Here is a 20,329-nt window from a genome sequence, read left to right on the forward strand (position 1 = left end):
AATTGGAGTTAAAAAATAATCATGGAATCAATTTATAGATCAAAGTGTATTCTAAACTTTTGACTCATCAAAGTAGACACCTTTAGTAGATATAACAGCTGTACACATCCGTGGCGTTCTTTCTACAACAGAAATCAAATATTCTTCAGAAAGTTCTTCCCATATCTGCTGAAGAAGTTCCCATAAATGTGGACCTTGTAGGTTGCTTTGCTTTCACACTTCTGTTCATCCCAAATCAGCTCGATGGGGTTTAAGTCCGGAGACTGTGCCGGACACTCCATGTTTTCAAGCTTACCATCTTGTTCTTTTTTCCTGAGGTAGCTCTGGCATAGCTTGGACTTATGTTTTGGTCCTTATCTTGTTGTAGGATGAACCCCTGACCAACTAGGTGCGTACCAGAGGATCCTGCATGGGCCTGCAGAATGCTGTGGTAGCTGTTTTGGTTCAGGGAGCCGCTCACTCTGTACAAGCTGCTGACCCTGGATCCAGCAAACAGCCCCAGACCATCACACTTCCCCCTCCATGTTTGACAGTTGATGCCACACACTGTGGAACCATCCTTTCACCTCCTTGTTGGCGTACAAAAATCCTGCGTGGTGAACCGAAGATTTCAAACTTTGCTTCATGGCATAATGGCGGTGTTTCATGGCCCAGGCACGTCTCTTTGTCTTATTCTGATGTCTTAGCGATGGCTTTCTAGCTGCAACTCGTCCTGTTAAACCTGCAGCTCGGATCCTTCTCTTCACAGTTGAAACTGAGACTTGCTTATTACGAACACTATTAAGCTGTTATTAAGCAACCTCAGTCCACCTCTTGTGAATCTCTCTCAAGTAATTGACACTTTTCTTGGCAATCTTCCCAAGGCTGCAGCTGTCTCTATTACTTGTGCACCATTTGCTAGCAGACTTTTCCCTTCCATTAGTATGCTTCCATACAGCACTTTGTTAACAGCCAATCTTTTCAGCAGTGACCTTCTGCAGCTTTAGGACCCAATATACTCGCTACATTGGTCATGTTACCATTTATCGAGCACTGAGGGCAAAAGAACTTTTCCAGAAAGCCTAATCTTATCAAACTGTTGCACACTCTGTGCGCTATATAAATAAGATTTAATTGAACTGATATATCATCACAATGGAGGTAATATACTGTATTTGTAGTATTTCATTAGCAGTTTACTCAAACACAACTTATTGAATGAGATTCTAGGAAACAATCAAATTTATATGTTGCCTCCTAAACCTCTGGAAGAGGATTCAAGCATTAGGAAAACACACACACGAAGGATGGGGTCTGAGAGAGATTTTTTGACATGAAGAACAACAACAGCACACACACACAAAGACGTACTGTCTTCAGGCAGGTCATTCTCCCGCTGGTCGAGTTCCATCTGTCGACACCAGCCTTCCATGCGGTCGGTTTCAGCCTGCAGCAGCTTCAGAAACCACCGTCCATCTCTCTGGCAAACTGATCTCTGCACCACCTGCCATTTAAATAATGAAACTATCACTACAGAAAACTGTATACTGTACTTTCTACAGGGTTGATAAGTTAATTGTAATTCACGTCACAATAATTTAGCCTTGGCCATGAGGAAACTCCTGAGACCCAAGCTGCCCCCATCTGTATGTGCACGATAGAGAAAGTGCTGTTTTAATGTGTTATGTTAAATAAATATATAACATATAAAATCAGAGAAAGTGCATCTACATACATACACAAATAAATACGCAAACAATAATAATTTCCCACTTGCCCAGTTTGGGGGTCACTCCCTCAAGTGCTAAGATTACCACGGGGACTCCAGTTGCCTTGACCCGCCACATCTTCTCTAGCTTTTCTCTCTGCCCTTGGTATTTGGTAGCGAGCTTCTCAGGATCCTTCTTCCTAATGCTATCACTTAGTATAGATACAACTATCACTATGGCCATCTTCCTCTGCTTGTCCACTATCACTATGTCAGATGGCTAACCCATCACCAGTTTGTCCATCCGTATCTAGAAGTCCCACAGGATCCTAGCTCGGTTATTCTCAACCACCCTGGGGGACGTCTCCCATTTTTGCCTCAGGACTTCCAGGCCATACTCGACACAGATGTTTCTGTATAATATGGTGGTTATGGTGTTACATGTATGCCTTGCCTGCTAGAATCTTGCCGTTATGTGCTGGATTGTGTCAGGGTCTTTGCACAGCAAGCACCTAGGGTCTTGCCTGGTGTGGCAGACCCCAGCCTCTACGCTTATAGGTTGTTGCTGTTTTACCAGGGTGTCTGCTGTCTTTTAGTCCAGCTTTGTCCAGGAATTAGTAGGATATTTTATATCAACCACTTCTACCTGCTGGTGGTACATGCCATGCAGGGACCAGTCCTTCCATGATGATGTTTCTTGCGTTGATCTGGTGGTTGAGCTTTCCTAGTGGCCTCTTGTGGGATTCCTGGGTACTTGTAGCTGTCCTCAATGACTGCACTGTTGCCTTCTGGTAGTGTAATCCCCTCTGTTCTGACTACTTTCCCTCTTTTTGTTATACCCGACTCTACTTCTCCAAGCCGAATGATTGTGTGAATGTCCAGTGTTGTTTCTGTTGATCCTAATGGTGTGTACCTGTAAATCAGTGTGTCATTTGCTATTGTTTTGCCAGCTGGTTGCTTGTGGATATTCCAGGCTCCGGTTGCCTTGATGGCCCTGTAATAGAGAGGCCGGTACTGGAAAGCAGGATTTTAGCTTATCAAAGTACCTTCAAACTTAACCCTGGGTTTTCTGCGAAGGTGGGTCACTTCTCACTCGGGGTAAATTGCCATGGTAACTTATGCTGTGTTTAGAGATTAGAGATCAACAGGTATGAAATAGCTGCCTACTGACCAATCAGTACTTCATAATAAAGAATACATTCACCATTTGTGGAAGCTCTTCTGTGGGGAGAGTAGGACAGTTTAAAAGTTTTTCAGTATGCTTTGTGTTTCCCAGATAAACATCAATAATAAATATAGATTCTTAGCTGTAACCTTTGCCACAACAACAGTCACCCTGAGGCGTTGTGATTTGGTGTGGTTTAAATAAAACTGAATTGAATTGAATACTTGATTGTAATCTGCTGTTGAATCTCTTTTACACTGCTGGAAACACAGAACAAAGACCACAGATTCCTGTTTAATCAAATTAACTTTACTGTGCCTCCTTGATTAGGCTGTGGGAAAAGCTCCATCCATCCATTCTCTTCTGCGCAGGGTGAGATGTGGGGTACACCCTGGACAGCTTGCCAGACTGTCACATAGCCAAGTGACAGTAAGCTTTAATGTTTAAATGGATTCGATTGATGGATTCTTATCTTAATAAAGGTTATCTTAATTCAATTCAATTTTATTTATAAAGTGCCAAATCACAACAACAGTCGCCTCAAGGCGCTTTATATTGTAAGGTAGACCCTACAATAATACATACACAGAAAAACCCAACAATCATATGACCCCCTATGATCAAGCACTTTGGCGACAGTGGGGAGGAAACACTTTATTTTAACAACAAGAAACATCCAGCAGAACCCGGCACAGGGAAATACTGAAGTTTAATAAAAGTTTAATAAAAATATAAATTTTGTGTGTTAAATCAACAGATTAAACATGAATAAATTATTCATTCTATTCAATCTAAAAGACTCAAATTAGGCTTAAAACTTTCCTTTTTGATAAAGCATAGAGTTATGGTGCAATAGGTGTAGTCTGCTCAGGGTTTCCCATGATGCACTGAGTATTTCTTCTTTGCTCAACTTTTTTCACTCACTATGTGTTTGCACACAATTCTGTGTTTAATCATTAGTTATTATTAATCTCTTGCTCTCTTCCACAGCATGTCTTTGTCCTGTCTTCCTCCCCTGATGCCATAGAGAAAGAAAAAGATTTATCAAAGGATCTGTGGGAGAAGATAACTTGAACTTTATAAAACAGGAAAAAGACGTAAAAACGTATCCAGACAATTGTAGTGTTCAAACTCTAATTAAGAAGTAGAATTATGGTGAAACCAAGCCACGGACAGGTACACCAACAAAAGCTTTAGCCAAAACTGCCAGAAAATTGTTCAGGATGCCAAGAAAAACCCACAAATAACCACAGCGGACTCGCTGAAAAAAAAAAAAAGAGGGGCACTTGAAGAACAATGGGCTACATGGTCCCCAGAAGAAAACCACAACTGCACTAATGCCCCAAAGCAGCCTATTTACAATATGCTAAATAACTCGGAAGCAAGCCTCATTACCGAGATGGATTACTTACATTGGGGATTTGGGGATGTATGAGCTACACAGGCACAGGGAACCTGTCCAAAATTGATTTCAAGATTAATCCAGCATGTTATCAGAAAATGCTGGAGGAAAAGTTGCACTCCTCAGCCCGCAAGCTGTCAATGGGATGCACATGTACAACAAGACAATAATCCAAAACACAAGACCAAATCCACCTTTAATTTCTTACAGGATAAAAAGTAAATATTCTAGAGTCGCCATCCCAGTCTCCTGATTACAATGTCATTGAGCCACTTTTGGGATATCTCAAACATGCAGGTCATGTAAGCCAGCCCAAGGATTTCCAGGACCTGGAGGCATTTTGCCAAGAAGAGTGGACAGCTTTACCATCTACGAAAAAAAAATGCATCATCCACAACAACCACAAAATATTTCAAGCAGTCATTGACGTTAAAGGAGGCAATACACACTATTGAGAAACAGGGTATGTAAACTTTTGATCAGGGTCATTGGGGTAGTTGGGTAGTTTTTTTGACAATGGTGTCACCCAACCTCTAACCATTAGTGAAAGAAAAGCTTTTGTATTAGCATCCGTATTCTCTAGAGCAGGGGTCGGCAACCCTGGGCACGCGTGCCAGCTAAGGGTTAACTGATGGCACGACGATAGCTGGACTGGCCATCGGGCATACCGGTGGCCAGTCCATTGTTCAGTTGTTTGGTGGTGACTATGGCGGAGCTTCCACAGAGGCCAGCAGGTGGATGACAGAAAGGGGAGGCAGGAGGAGCAGAGACCCGAGGCGGCCGCCGGTCCGAGTGTCAGGTGAACTGAACTTCAGGTAAGAAGTTATGACCTGCAGTCTATCTGGGTCAGATATAAACCAAGTTTAGGTGGAGTTTATTTTCATTGTGCTGACTTTTTACAGTCAGTTACAATAACTCGTACTGCTACTAGCTAGCATGACGGAGTTTCTATACAGCTGGGTGGGTGCTATGATGTTACTGATGGTGAACTTTATTTTATTCATAAGGTTAGTTAGTAGAGTTGCCAAATGTTCCGTAAAAAATGGAATTGTCTCGTGTTGAGAGAAAATATTACGCGTTTCGTATTGAGGTGAAAAGGAACAGTTTGTCCCGGACTTCAGCTACAATGAAGAAAGACACAAAGCTGGAGTTATTCTGTCGTAACGCTGCACAGCTGCCTCTTCTCCTCTCATTCTCTCCCCTCTCTCTCCTGTTGCTACTTTAATCATGAAACTGATCAATGATCAGCTGATCGGCTTTTCTCTCTTGTTTGTTTATCGCCCACTTTGTGCCAGAAAGAGGAAACCAGCGGATGTCGCGCTAAACAACAGCAGCACGTTTAAGCTTGATCAGCTGTTGTTAGAATTTATTTAATATTAATTTCTAGTATCAGCTGATGTTTGCTGGAGCCACAGCTGTAAAAGCTGCTGGTCATGATGTCGGTTTGGATATGTGGTGAGAAACATGAAGATGAAACCAGGAGATGTCCTTACTGGATCATCAGAGCTGAACAGGTGATGGAGAAACAGGTTTACCTTTTAGGTGACATGAATGAGTTGAAGGGAAGTTATGAACTGTTTCTGAGAGACAAATAACACCAGGATCCTTTTCTATGTAGCTGACAGCTGATAGCTGTGCAGGGGCGGGTCTAGCAACGTTTTGCCAGGGGGGCAGGTAGGGCATTAACAGGGAAAGGGGGGCACAAGGAAATACTTTTCTTTCTTATTCTCATTTAAAATGTCTCGCTTTTATTAATTAATGATCTGAATCTTACAACCAAAGTTTTTATTAGATATAAAATGTATAGAAATCATACATAGACCAACAAGACAGTACATCACTGTCACAACAGCGTTCGTTTTCATTCAAAGGGTTCATGGCTTTTCCTATAATACCTGGTGGGCCGGTCTCTAGTCAAAATGCCCGGGCCGATGTTTTGTCCCAGTCCAGCCCTCGGCACAACAGGTGTATTAGGTGTATGGACCAATGTTTTCTTTTCTAATCAAATCAAAAAGCTTTAATGAGCAGCTGGGTTTGTCTTGCATTAACTGGCTGGACACAGAGGACATCGAAATGCAGCTGATTGAACTGAAAAGCTCGACTCTGTGGGGGTCAAAGTTTGCAGAACTACGAAAGCAGCTGGAATCCACAGCTGTGCATGTTCATGGAGCTGCATTTTCATCACTACCTGACAAGTTTAACTGTCTTCAGAACATTGCAGAGGCCTTATTGACAGTGTTTGGCTCTAATATCTGTGTGAGCAGACTTTCTCTCACATGAGTGTCTTCAGGTAGCCTCTGAATGCTGGACACTCGGAGACCTGTGTCTCTGAGTGGGAGACCAGAGATCACATTAATATGTGTGTCTCTGTATTAACAAACATGCCATATTGGCCCAGTTTATTTTTCTTATTATTGTTGTGAGGAGACCATAAACATAAAAAAACATAAAAAGTATTTTTTTTGTTTCAAAGTAGCTGATAACTATTCGCTGATAGCTGCCAACATCTGTGAACAAATATAATTCTATAAAGTTTTTCTATATAGTTTGTAACTGTTAATATAGAGCGTTATTACATTTATTGCTAATGCAGTCATATGGCACATTGACTTCTGAGGGAATTTTAGATGCACTCATCATCAGAAAGGTTGCCGACCCCTGATCTAGAAAATAGGCAAAACTTATGAGCACAACTGTAAATATAATGTAAAACTAAAGTTAACCAAATAGTATCACCGAATATTCTCCCACATACCTCCAGTATAGCAGAACTGTTGAAACTGACATCAAGTTGGTCATCTGTTACACTGTCTATCCAAGGGTCTGGAGGGGGAAGGATGGATGGGTCAAAGCCCACATCCTCATAGTCATCAGAGGCACAGGCATGGTAGTGGTTCCCTGAGCCCTGGATGCTGACGGTGGAAGTGGTGGCATCGCGGGAATATTGCCGAGGGATGGCACGAGATGACAGTATTTCCATGTCAGTGTCCGGGGAGTTTATAGGTGTGTCTAGTAGGTCTGGCATGTCCAGATCTGCCTGGATGGAATAATGAGTACAGAAATCAGTGGATTTGTGAGCAGTGCAGGTCTGTTATACCTGTTTGCATTTGTTGCTAAATGATCTTCACCCTCATTTAGAGATGAAGTGAAGGGGCCATAAAAAAAAAATCAACTGATAGTTCAAACCTGACTTCCTCAGAAACAGATGATGTTTTTTTACAAGTGTAATATGTTTAATGAGTATAACGGAGTGGGCCCAAATTTGGTTATTTTTATTTGTTTTTTGGCTTTTTTTACTTTACTTTTGAGGAAATATTCAAATGAAAAGATGATTTATACTCGATTAAAACTGCAACCAAATACATTTTAAACCCACTGCAATCTCAAGCCAAAATTGATCTTTTTAAAGCTCAACATTTGTTCTTAAGTAGCTTTGAGCATCAGTAATCAATGTAGCATCATGTGCTATGTCATAGTTTCAATACCAAAACTGCACTAACCGAATGTCTGTCATGTCAACTAACAGCAAAAAGCACTGGTGCCCTCAATAATTAATTATTTTATGACATTTCATCTTGAAAAAAGCAAAACTGCATTTTGGATAAACTTTTAAAGAACGATATCACCATGTGAGTTCGGTGCCTATATTCTTGTTTTAGATTTTGTTGCCAGGCTCACCTTCAAGCTGTGATTGATTGATTGTTTGAAGGTCGAGCGCCTTCAAATATTGCACAAATACAAGAAAGCAGTCCTACATATGTGTTTATTATATGCACTGAAGGAAATGTACTGGTCAAAAATTACTCCGAAATTCCTCACAGTGTTTCTGGAGGGCAAGGTAACGGCATCCTGCAAGTATCCAGAAAGTAAGAAACGAAAGAAAGGGTTTTGTTTGGGTATTCCTCGACTACAAGGACTTCAGTAAAAGACTGTTATCCTTTGAATACTAATAGATATAAAAAGGCTCTCAGAGTGGGTAATCCAGCACAAAAAATGTAGCATTCATAAAGCTCCATAATTGGCTGCAAGTGAATACTATGCGAATTAAACTGTAAATATATATATTTTCTGATTATAACAGAAATAGTAACAGACAAACAAAAGACATATTTGCCTTTTTTAAATGTAAATATCTCATAAGCTAAGAGGCATCATTGATCTCAAGCAAACTGCCAACTCTTGGACCATGTTCTGGTTCAGAATAGTATTTCTCATGTTTTTAAAAATATGGATGTTTTGTTAAAATATAGCCAGTGCATTTCTTTTACCTTGCAGCTCTGGTGCAGGTTTTTCTTTAGCACTGCTTTAAACTCAAAGCGACCAGTGTGTCTCAAGGAAGCTGCAAGCATTATTTTGTATGGGTGCAGTCGGTACCAAAACTTACCTGCACAGCTGCTGTCACACTATTGGAGCGCTGGAACCGACGATACCTGAGCCATCAGAGGGGGAAAAAAGAATAAATACTAGAATAAAATTTCTGCCCTCTGCTTTCAGAGAACATATGTCTTCACATACACATCTTTAAAATGTTGTAAGTTTACATTTGCACTAGTCTATTCTTTTTCCATCTAACAATTGCTACTTTTTTGTTTGGAGATTTGAGGTTCCCTGTGACTCTAGGATGTCAATTGTGAGAAGAGGTGTAAAATGAATGCTACCAGAGGTTATAAAAGATTTTCTAAATGCATTAGTGCCATCTGAACTTAACTGTTCAGTGCTCCAATAAAAGAAATAAAAAAGTTGCAAGTAGCGCAAAATAAGGATGAAGTAGCTGCTTGTAAATTAGATGCATCATAATCTGGGCTGGCTTACAGTTAGACACTGTCTGTTTTTGCTAAATCAACAGTCTTTCTCCACCATCATGACAGAAAAAGTTATGCTTTTCCAAACTGTTTAGATACAGCTGAATGTTTGTATCTTGGTCATATCCAACTGGGAGACCCTGAAGCAGATAACACATGCTACCTCGTAAATGGTCTTAAGGGGTATCACACAAGCACATTAAATGGCTACAAATACACAACCCATGTCCACTAGTAGATGGGATGTTAGGATGCTGAAAACCTGGGTTATGAAGGATTCTTCCAGACTCAAAAGACAGAGGATGAATGAATGAAATAACTTGTGTAAGTACTGCTTCCCTTGCTTGCACTCTCAGAGGAAAAGCACACAGAAAAAAACATGCAGGAGAAAACAAAAGAGAACATTTAAAACAGTCAGCTGTTTGAAATGTGCTACCAAAGCTTCAAAGAAATGTATAAATGACAAAAGAAGTAGAAAAGACGGCTATTGTGTTATTGTGTTTAGATACATTAGGCTAAATCCAACAAAAGGAAAAAAAACTATGATATAGAGTGAAGAAAAAAAAAAGTCTCACCCTCTGTCATCTTCCACTTGCACACCTACAGAGGTGAACTTGGAGGGGTCCTCTGGATCCGGAACATCCTCTGGTCCGTCAACCTAGAGGAGGCAAAAAGAGCAAAACTAAAAATAATCACAACAATAAGCTAAGGCCCTTCATAAAAATGAATATGCATTTCTTTATGTAAAGGAGACCCAAGACAGATTACAGATTAATAGCAGATCTAGAATTTTTAGAAAAATAGTAATAGTCATCATAACAAAGAGGTGAAACAGACCCCTACTTTGTGTGAAGCTTGTTAAATATTCTCTATTCAGCAGGGTAACATGTGGTTCTTAGCAGAAATGAAAACACAGATAAACAAGCTCCACATAATTTATAAGTAACTGAAGCTCAATATTTCGTTGACCGTGATCTCACGTATACCTGGATGCCTATGGAGAGACATTTTCCCTTCCTGAACGCATCTTTCCTATAATCATCCCGGTGGTCTTCAACTACTTGCCCCCTGCTCAGGATTGAGGGGATGGTGGTGCTGACTGTCATGGTGCTATTGTTGACATGCTGACTGGCTGGTCCGTGGACCTATGCAAGAATATTGAGAACACTGTAAATACAATATTCAGTAAGACAATAAAAATACAGTGTATTCTAGCTGAAATTGGAAAATATTTGTGGGTGTTTATTACAACGATGCTTACTGTAAAAACTAAAGCACTAAAGCACTGACCTGAGCATTAGCAGCCTCTATGGCAGCTGTCAAGGCCTTCATGCTGTCAATGCTTTCTGTGGAGTTACTGAGCCCTGATTGGATGGTCATGTCACCTCTAGGTCCCTCTTCTTCCATGTAGGCATCCTGGTTAGTTTTAGAATACACAGTCATTTTAACACAAGTTATATCACACACCTTCATCCATCCATGAATAAAACCATGAATCAGCTGATGAACATTACCTGATGCTGCTGAAGTGAAGCAGAGTAAAGTTACAGAGGTCTTATTAGAGATACAGCTAAGCGTTTTGCAATTTGGTAGAATTTGTAAAAGTTTAAATTTCTTCGGTATTGAACAGCAGAAATTAGGCATTCTTGTTGGAGGTCATTTTGGGGGGAAAAAACAGCAGCCAACAGCACCATACGCAACAGTAGACTGGTGCTTAATAAGCAGGCGAATAATGCAGAAAATAGAGATTTGAGATGGTCAACTGTTCTTGAAGTACAAGAAGCTGGTGGTGGAAGCGAAACGGCAAAAGTTTTTAAAAGCGCAGTTTTTATATTCTTTTGTGCTGGTCCAGTGAATTTTGGTCAGAGAGTGACAAAACCTGCAAAATCTGTGAGATGTCGCCCTTTAGCACCCGACGTGCCCGCGTACACGCCGTTGGGTGAACGGGGTGACCGTGCTCTGTGTTTACATCTTTTTAGTGGAATCCGTTACCTGCTCGCATTTGCTGTTTTAGCTGTTTGGTAGTTGTTGAAATAGTTTTGTAAGCTTTAGCCTGAGATTCTGGCGTTTCTGGGAAAATACATTTATATTTAAAAAATTATTCAGGATTTAATGAATTGAAATCGCTTTATTCAAACTAAAATTGATTTGAACCAGGAAAATCCATTTTTTAAACCCACCCCCAATCCTGGTGCCACATGCACTTATGGACATCCTTATGTTCGAACATGGTCTTCGTTATGGACAAACTGCACAGAAGACCAGTAATAAAACACCACCAAGATTCAGATTAGTTCTCTCAATCACACCACTCCACATCTCGCTGTTGTTGCCCATGTGAGCGTTGAAGTCTCCCAGTAGCACAAGGGAGTCACCATCAGAGGGGATACTCCCAAGAGCATCCCAATGTACCCACAAAGGCCAAGTCCAGTCTGGAACAGAGTCCAGCCCCTGTCCAGGAAACTAGTTTCAGAGCCCAAGCCATGTGTTAAGCTGAGCCTGACTATATCTAGCTGGTATTGCTCAACCTCATGCACTAGCACATGCTCCTTTCCCACCAGTGAGGTGACATTCCATGTACCAATAGCCAGCCTTGATTGTTGGGGATTGGACTGCCAGGGCCTCCTTCATTACATGAAGTTCATCGATCATCAAATTGTTTATCTGGTATTGGGGCAGGTTCTTAGTATTTTTGCCTCTGTGCATTGCCACAGTGAATTTTAAACAAGACCCTTAGCTTTAACTCAGGGGATTTACCAAAAGTATTGTATTAACAGATTAGAAACTACATTCCCCTATTTTCAGATACCTGAAAATAATTGGACAAGCGTGTTCAAGTGAGACCTACTCCCTCATTAGTTTATAACCAATTCAGAAGATAAGAGATCTGGAAATGATTGCACTCAATAGCAATCATTTATGTGCAGGAACTCTCAACATGAGGTTCATGCACATAAAGGAGGCCATCACTAGGCTGAAAAAACAAAATAAACCTATCAGAGAGATACCACAAAGTTTAGGAATGTCTAAATCAGGGGTGTCAGATGGTCTGCTGGAACAAGTAATGCACTGTCCAACTCTGTAACCAGGATGACCAGATTAACCAGAAAACATCTAAAAGTGCAGTTCTGTAAAAAATAAAATCTTTAGACAGATGAAACTCATGAACAACTCATTGATTCAGTTCTATTTCTACTGGGTCAATTCACAGCAACAGTCACCTCAAGTCACAAGCTAAAGAAGATAACATCATCTGTCAACCAGGCAATGTTATGACATGAAGATGTATGTCTGCCAGTGGAACTGGATAAATAGTTTACATTGATGAATTATGTGACTGCTGAGCAGGATGAATTCCAAAGTGTACATGGGTACAGTCAGATTTAGACTAATGGTACAAAACGGATTGGATGATTTTTCACAGTGGAAATTAATAATGACCCTCAAAGCAAAGAAATAGAATATTCTTCAGTGACAAATCAGTCATCTGATCTCAACCAAAGAGGACAAAACTGAAGGCAGACGAGACCCACAACAAGCAACAACTGAAGGTCACTGCAGAAAGGTCTGGCAGAGCATCTCAAGGAAAAAAATACAGCATATGATGATATCCATGGGATCTAGACTTCAGGGAGTCAATGACCTGAAAGGACTTTCATCCAAATATTAAAATTAATTCCTAGATTTTAAATTGTGTTGAAAATGATGGCCTGCGTATAAAAACAGTTAATGCAGGTTTTTTCTTTTTTTTTTTACTGAATTCCAAATTATGGACGAAACTGCACAAGACCTAGTGTGAATGCAAGCACTATTACTTAGGAAACAATAAAAGTACGTATGCTTCCTTTATATTGCTATGAATGACACCTCCATGGTACACATAAGGATGTAACCACACAAAGAGCAGATTAACATGATGGACTAATTCTTTGTGCAGTACCTGTGCAGACTCTGTGCTGCTCTGGGCTGTAATGGAGATGTATGGCTTGGAGGCTGTGGAGCAGGTTGAAGTTCTGGGTGGCACTGGAGGAGGAGTTTTCTTGTAAGTGGTGATGCAAGATGAAACTAAAGGAACAAGAAAGAAGAAGAGAAAACGGAAAGATGAGGAGACAGGATATGTTAAAAATTAGTTTGATATACAAACACTGCACCAGAATGACAAGATTTGAGGTAACTATGCCTACAACCAAAAGTTGTATTTTTACATTTGTACCCAGATACAATACCCACAGAAGACCTATAACTGATCACATTTTTGATACCAGAAAACCTACATCATCTTTAAGGACATAATTTTTAAATTTCTTTTATTTATTTAATTCTAAAAATGGATGTGGATATATCAGAACTATGACACAATATTAAGCCACATTTTCACAAAAGTGAAAGCTATTTTTTATGATGTTGAAAGGTGCAAGCTCAATAATGCAACGAAAAACTATAATCCTATATACTCGGAAGTAAAAATTAAAAGAAAAATGAAAGAACAAAGCCGGTGTAAAGTAAGGGTACCATTTATGTGTAGCCAACTGAAAGGTGTAGATGAATATAAAACCTAAGGACATGTTGTGGACTTGTGGACAGGCACTGTTTTTAACATTATGAACATGTGCCCTTATAACTGTGTGAAACAGATTTGTTTAAGTGATGTATAAATAAGCCTCTGCTTTATTACACGTTCCACACAATGGATTTAATGTCACAGGTTCAATGCTGGGTGACAAAACAACACAACTAAGTTTTCATGAAAACTTTTTGTGAGAGTTTCACAAGGGTACTGATCTAGAGCTATCAGTTTAGTTTTTAATAAACTATAAATAGTGTGCAGGGAGATATGCATTGTGAATAGGCCTCCAAAATATGTAATTGACCAATAATTATATAATCACAAGGGATAATTAAATGACCAGTCATCTTAAATTAGGTTATGTAAGAACAACGTTTCCTTAAAAACATGCAGTGGTAGATATTTATGCTTGACACACACTAGGGGAGCAGTTAGGGTCGGGGCACAACAGTCTAATCCCCAGCTACTGAAACTAGGTTTTAGAACATAGAACACCATTTCATACTGTGTTATACCTATTCTAGTTATAACTGGGAAAATATTGCCTTAGTATATTTTAGCCAGAATTATCAGACTCTTCCATCACAGTAGATGGTAAATGGACTGGTTCTTATATAGGAATTTTCTACTCTATTTGAGCAATCGAAGGGCTTTACACAACTTGCCTCTTTTTTTCTATGCAAGTGCTTTCTATCTAACATTTCCATGGATTCATACTCCAATGGATGCATCAGTGAGCAACTTGGAGTTAGTATCGTGCCCAAGGCTATTTGGCATGCAAACTGGATTGTCTGTAGAAGACGATCAAACCAACTTCCGGTTAGTAGGTGACTTGCTCTACCACCTGAGCTACAGCCTCCCCAATAAGATCTCACACTTGTAAGTTGGTGGAATAGGTCTTGGAAATAAAAATATAATGATAAAATACAATCAGCTGTAAGTTTAACCAATAGAACAAATAAGAAAATATCATGTATAAAATGATTCTTACTCTTACTGATAGTCTGACCATGGAGGCTAGGTATGTTTGTCTGTATGTGTGTGGGTGTGTGTTGTAGTGGCAGATTTCCGCACTCTATGTATTGATCACATGTTTGAACAATATCACTTTAGTAATAGTAAAATCACTTTGTCTCAAAGTTATAGATATGTAGGATGTTATCACAAGTGGGCCTTGTGCTGATTACACCTTCACAGTGGGGCCATTGTATGTAGGTTAGAGACATCCAGGTGCCACATGTAAGGGAGGTGACGGGTGGTCGTAAATTTCCCTTTTGGAGGAAGGGTTTGAGGATGAGCTGAACTGGGAGGTATAGAGCTACGTGATGTGCTGTGGAATTTCCTTTGTCTAAGTTTGGTCAGGTCGTATATAAGAGTTCAGGGCGGTGCCCATCTTTAGAGACCTTTTGGTGTGTTACCTGAGTGTTTTCTCATGTTCATGTGAAAATAAGGTAATGATACATGCAACTGAAGTAAGATTGCATAAACTGAATAAAACATTAAAAGAAGGATATACACATGTGAAAGTTCAAATGTGATGGAATTACCGAAAAGTCATGCTAAGAATAACATGGAAAAGAAGAAGATGTTATACAGTCATTTTAAAGTTTGTTTTAAATTGTGTATGTAGAAAAGTCAGAAAGAGAGAGGATGATAAGTTGTGATATCTTCTGATGTCATCTCAGAAAATGTTACGTCCAGAGAGGGAGGAGAAAGGATGACCTGGTACAAAAGTGTTGTGCAGAAGAAATAAGCTGCTCTCCCCTCTGTTTTCTGTCAGATGAGCAGTTCACATATTTGAATCTAAGACGTTTATAATTGGAAATTCAAGCAGACACGCCAGAGGGATCAATCGCTACCCAAACTGTACACTTGCAAATAGTTTTTCTATTTTTTGACTTTTTCTCAGTTCATTTTTGCAATGTTAGATTATAGATTCAAGAGTACTTGGATTTCCACTCAGCACTCCTTAGGCTAGACTGTCCATGCTCACCAAGCCTACCTTGGATATCAAGAGACAGATAACTGAAGCTCAGAGGTCACCCAAATTAACAAGGTTGATGTCAGGTGTTGGGGAACCAGGACACACTGGGACTAGTGCTGGGCCATATACCATTCACGGTAATACCGGTATAATGTTGGGCAACGATAAGAAAATGAAATATAATATGGGTAAAACGTGCATGTGCAGTGCCTTTGTTTTCATACGCACATGGCGGAAAAAGCATGGCGGAGAATGAGAAGGGCGAAAGCGGATCGTTGAATGAAACAGATGGACCAGAATTGGTTTGTAAAAATGCTGCAACTTCAGTGGTGTGGAACTGGTTTGGCTTTCGTCCGTCAGATACACAACAAAGCACTATTTTTGGTAGAGCATGCTAGCAGGCCGTCGTTATTACCGTGTTGTTTGGAAAATACGGCACACTTAAAATCAATCCTTTGATTTTTCTGAAAATCGTCAGTGCCCCTTATAATCCCGTGTGCCTTATGTATGAACTCTGGTTGTGTTTACTGACCTTGAAATGATTTTACAGGGAGTGCAGAATTATTAGGCAAGTTGTATTTTTGAGGAATAATTTTATTATTGAACAACAACCATGTTCTCAATGAACCCAAAAAACTCATTAATATCAAAGCTGAATGTTTTTGGAAGTAGTTTTTAGTTTGTTTTTAGTTTTAGCTATTTTAGGGGGATATCTGTGTGTGCAGGTGACTATTACTGTGCATAATTATTAGGCAACTTAACAAAAAACAAATATATACCCATTTCAATTATTTATTTTTACCAGTGACACCAATATAACATCTCCACATTCACAAATCTACATTTCTGACATTCAAAAACAAAACAAAAACAAATCAGCGACCAATATAGCCACCTTTCTTTGCAAGGACACTCAAAAGCCTGCCATCCATGGATTCTGTCAGTGTTTTGATCTGTTCACCATCAACATTGCGTGCAGCAGCAACCACAGCCTCCCAGACACTGTTCAGAGAGGTGTACTGTTTTCCCTCCTTGTAAATCTCATATTTGATGATGGACCACAGGTTCTCAATGGGGTTCAGATCAGGTGAACAAGGAGGCCATGTCATTAGTTTTTCTTCTTTTATACCCTTTCTTGCCAGCCACGCTGTGGAGTACTTGGACGCGTGTGATGGAGCATTGTCCTGCATGAAAATCACGTTTTTCTTGAAGGATGCAGACTTCTTCCTGTACCACTGCTTGAAGAAGGTGTCTTCCAGAAACTGGCAGTAGGACTGGGAGTTGAGCTTGACTCCATCCTCAACCCGAAAAGGCCCCACAAGCTCATCTTTGATGATACCAGCCCAAACCAGTACTCCACCTCCACCTTGCTGGCGTCTGAGTCGGACTGGAGCTCTCTGCCCTTTACCAATCCAGCCACGGGCCCATCCATCTGGCCCATCAAGACTCACTCTCATTTCATCAGTCCATAAAACCTTAGAAAAATCAGTCTTGAGATATTTCTTGGCCCAGTCTTGACGTTTCAGCTTGTGTGTCTTGTTCAGTGGTGGTCGTCTTTCAGCCTTTCTTACCTTGGCCATGTCTCTGAGTATTGCACACCTTGTGCTTTTGGGCACTCCAGTGATGTTGCAGCTCTGAAATATGGCCAAACTGGTGGCAAGTGGCATCTTGGCAACTGCACGCTTGACTTTTCTCAGGTCATGGGCAGTTATTTTGCGCCTTGGTTTTTCCACACGCTTCTTGCGACCCTGTTGACTATTTTGAATGAAACGCTTGATTGTTCGATGATCACGCTTCAGAAGCTTTGCAATTTTGAGACTGCTGCATCCCTCTGCAAGATATCTCACTATTTTTGACTTTTCTGAGCCTGTCAAGTCCTTCTTTTGACCCATTTTGCCAAAGGAAAGGATGTTGCCTAATAATTATGCACACCTGATATAGGGTGTTGATGTCATTAGACCACACCCCTTCTCATTACAGAGATGCACATCACCTAATATGCTTAATTGGTAGTAGGCTTTCGAGCTTATACAGCTTGGAGTAAGACAACATGCATGAAGGGGATGATGTGGACAAAATACTCATTTGCCTAATAATTCTGCACTCCCTGTATGTACACGGCGCTCGAAAATCTGTCAAATGTTTTAATACGACTTTGCTAAGCTACGAAGCCGCACCGCTTGATGGATTGTCGGAGCATTACGGCTATCGTAGGCAGGAGCCTCGCGGAGTGATACGTACTGTGCTTCAACATAGTATTACCGTATTGTGTGTGTATAACCTCTTTTTAAGTTTTGTGGATATTATACATGGTTATGCTGAGGATATGTCGACCAGTTTCCACTGGAAATGCCTTTTGGTTAAACTGTCAGCAAGGAATTTGCACTGTTAAATTTTTAATTTTAATTTTAACTTTAATGCACGTAAAAAACAGCTGCTTGTTTAAGTGAAAATACATTGATGTTTTTTGTTTTTTTTGCACTAATAAAGTTGTGGAGTTGTAAAATATTTTGTCTGGTATCAATTATATAATCAGTTATATCTTTATCACAAATTTTCAAATGTATATCGTGACAAATATCTTTGGTCATATCGCCCTGCTCTAACTGGGACCACTGGAACAAGAAGGCATAGGTGGGCAAGAGATAAAATCGGGGCACTGTCGGAATGTCACTACACAAGAAACACCAGCGGAAAGGGTTACATGAAGAGGACAGGGGACCTGTGGAATCTTTGATACACAGTATCATGTCTGACGACGAAACAACTACTAGCTCAGTGTTCCAAAATTCAGAAGAAGGGACTGCTATGGTAAATGGCCTGCATTTGTATAGCGCTTTTCTAGTCCATAGGACCCCAAAGCGCTTTACACTACATTCAGTCATTCACCCATTCACACACAGGCGATAGCAAGCTACATTGTAGCCACAGCCACCCTGGGGCGCACTGACAGAGGCGAGGCTGCCGGACACAGGCGCCACCGGGCCCTCTGACCACCACCAGTAGGCAAACACGGGGTTAGTATCTTGCCCAAGGATATTTGGCATGCAGCCAGGAGGCAGCCTGGGATCGAACCACCGACCTTCTGATTAGTGGCTGACCTGCTCTGCCACCTGAGCTACAGCCACCCCCTATCACAGCTGGAGATCGACAAGGTACAAAACAAATACTATGGCAAGGGGGAGGTAGGATGGGGGGGTGGGGGATATCATCACCCCCCAAGATTGGGTACCAAAGCGACAAGTACGATGGAAGAAGGAGAATTGAGTGTGAGAGAAACTGACCTGAAAGAGAGGATGATTGCAAAGATGGCAATATGGAGCAGGTTACCAAGACTACGTGAAGTACCCTCTGAAGGTCTAGTAGAACGTGTGAATGCAGCACTATGGACAATCCCTACTGTGACCATCACCAAAACCAATCAGCTGATCTATACCACGGCAGCAGTGATCAGTGAGATGCTTGGCTACAAGATGAACCGCCACAAGGAGCAGTACCCTCCATGGAGAAGGAGACTAGAGACCAAGATTAACTAAGATCAGGGTAGCATGTGGGGAAGTTAGCCAACTATCAGAGATGCACTAAGGTGCGATGAAGAAGTACAGCAAGCTGCCCAAACATGAGGCCTTGGAAAGTGCCAAGCAATGATTCACAGTCTTGGCCAGCTGCTTGAAGAGGTACACCAGAGAGTTAGAAGCCATGGAATAAACCAGCTGTACTCCACGGAACCATCCAAGGTGTATTCTCAGTGCCAGGGGAACAATATGACAACAACACCACCGAGGCTGGAGATGGAGCAATACTGGAACAGCATATGGGAGAAGCCACTGAGCATTACTCATAATGCTTAGAGGCTAGTGGATCCAAGAGTACACCACAGCAACCTCCCTAAACAGAAATTATCACAGTGGCACACATCCAAGAAAGGGTCTCCAGTTTGAAGAGTTGGACAGCACCAGGCCCTGGTTCACACCTGCTGGCAAAAGAAGCTGACTGCACTCCATGAGCATCTGACAGCACAAAAGAACCAGGTCCAATCCAACAACTCCCCAATAACCTGCCTCAGGACTGCATGGAAGCTCCTGTCAGGCATCATAGCGGCAAAGATGAACAAACACATGGATCAATACATGAGCAGCGCACAGAAAGGAATTGGCAAGAATACTAGAGGCGCAAAACACCAGCTACTGGTAGGCCGATCAGTCAGCCAAGTCTGCAAGACTAGGCTGACCAACCACTGCCACTGCCTGGATTGACTACAGGAAGGCCTATGACTCAATGCCCCACACCTGGATCCTGGAATGCCTAGAACTGTACAAGATCAACAGGACCCTAAGAGCCTTCATCAGGAATACAATGGGGATGTGGCATACAACACTTGAAACCAACGTCAAGTCCATAGCACAAGTCACCATTAAGTGCGGGATCGACCAAGGAGATGCTCTGTCTCCACTGCTGTTCTGCATAAGCCTGAACCCTCTCAGTGACATCATTGATAAGACTGACTATGGATACTGACTACGGAATGGAGCAGTTTTCAGCCACCTCCTGTACATGGATGACATCAAGCTGTATGCCAAGAGTGATTGAGACAGTGATTCATTGATCCACACCACCAGCATATCCCTGACATCGGAATATCATTCGGACTGGAGAATTATTTTGAGCAAAAGGTTTAATTTGAGTGAAAAAAATGAATTGAGGTGTGCAAGAAATGTATTT

At 41.0% G+C, this 20,329-nt stretch overlaps 1 protein-coding gene across 6 annotated transcripts in view; it reads right to left on the minus strand.

Annotated features, from left to right (window-relative positions):
* The window catches only part of LOC146367037 (disks large-associated protein 1-like), a 168,374-nt gene that overhangs the window by 13,768 nt on the left and 134,277 nt on the right, over positions 1-20,329 (minus strand). For all 6 annotated transcript variants that reach the window (XM_084912109.1, XM_084912106.1, XM_084912107.1 and 3 more), the window contains 7 exons: positions 12,997-13,121; positions 10,347-10,472; positions 10,043-10,201; positions 9,632-9,714; positions 8,639-8,684; positions 7,010-7,291; positions 1,351-1,483 (listed from right to left, as the gene is read on the minus strand). In XM_084912109.1, coding sequence (XP_084768235.1) covers positions 1,351-1,483; positions 7,010-7,291; positions 8,639-8,684; positions 9,632-9,714; positions 10,043-10,201; positions 10,347-10,472; positions 12,997-13,121 — 954 coding nt within the window. The remainder of the gene's footprint in view (positions 1-1,350; positions 1,484-7,009; positions 7,292-8,638; positions 8,685-9,631; positions 9,715-10,042; positions 10,202-10,346; positions 10,473-12,996; positions 13,122-20,329) is intronic.

Source organism: Perissodus microlepis, chromosome 18 (genome assembly GCF_051167445.1).
Source record: "Perissodus microlepis isolate ML-2025 ecotype Zambia chromosome 18, ASM5116744v1, whole genome shotgun sequence".
Taxonomy (NCBI): domain Eukaryota; kingdom Metazoa; phylum Chordata; class Actinopteri; order Cichliformes; family Cichlidae; genus Perissodus; species Perissodus microlepis.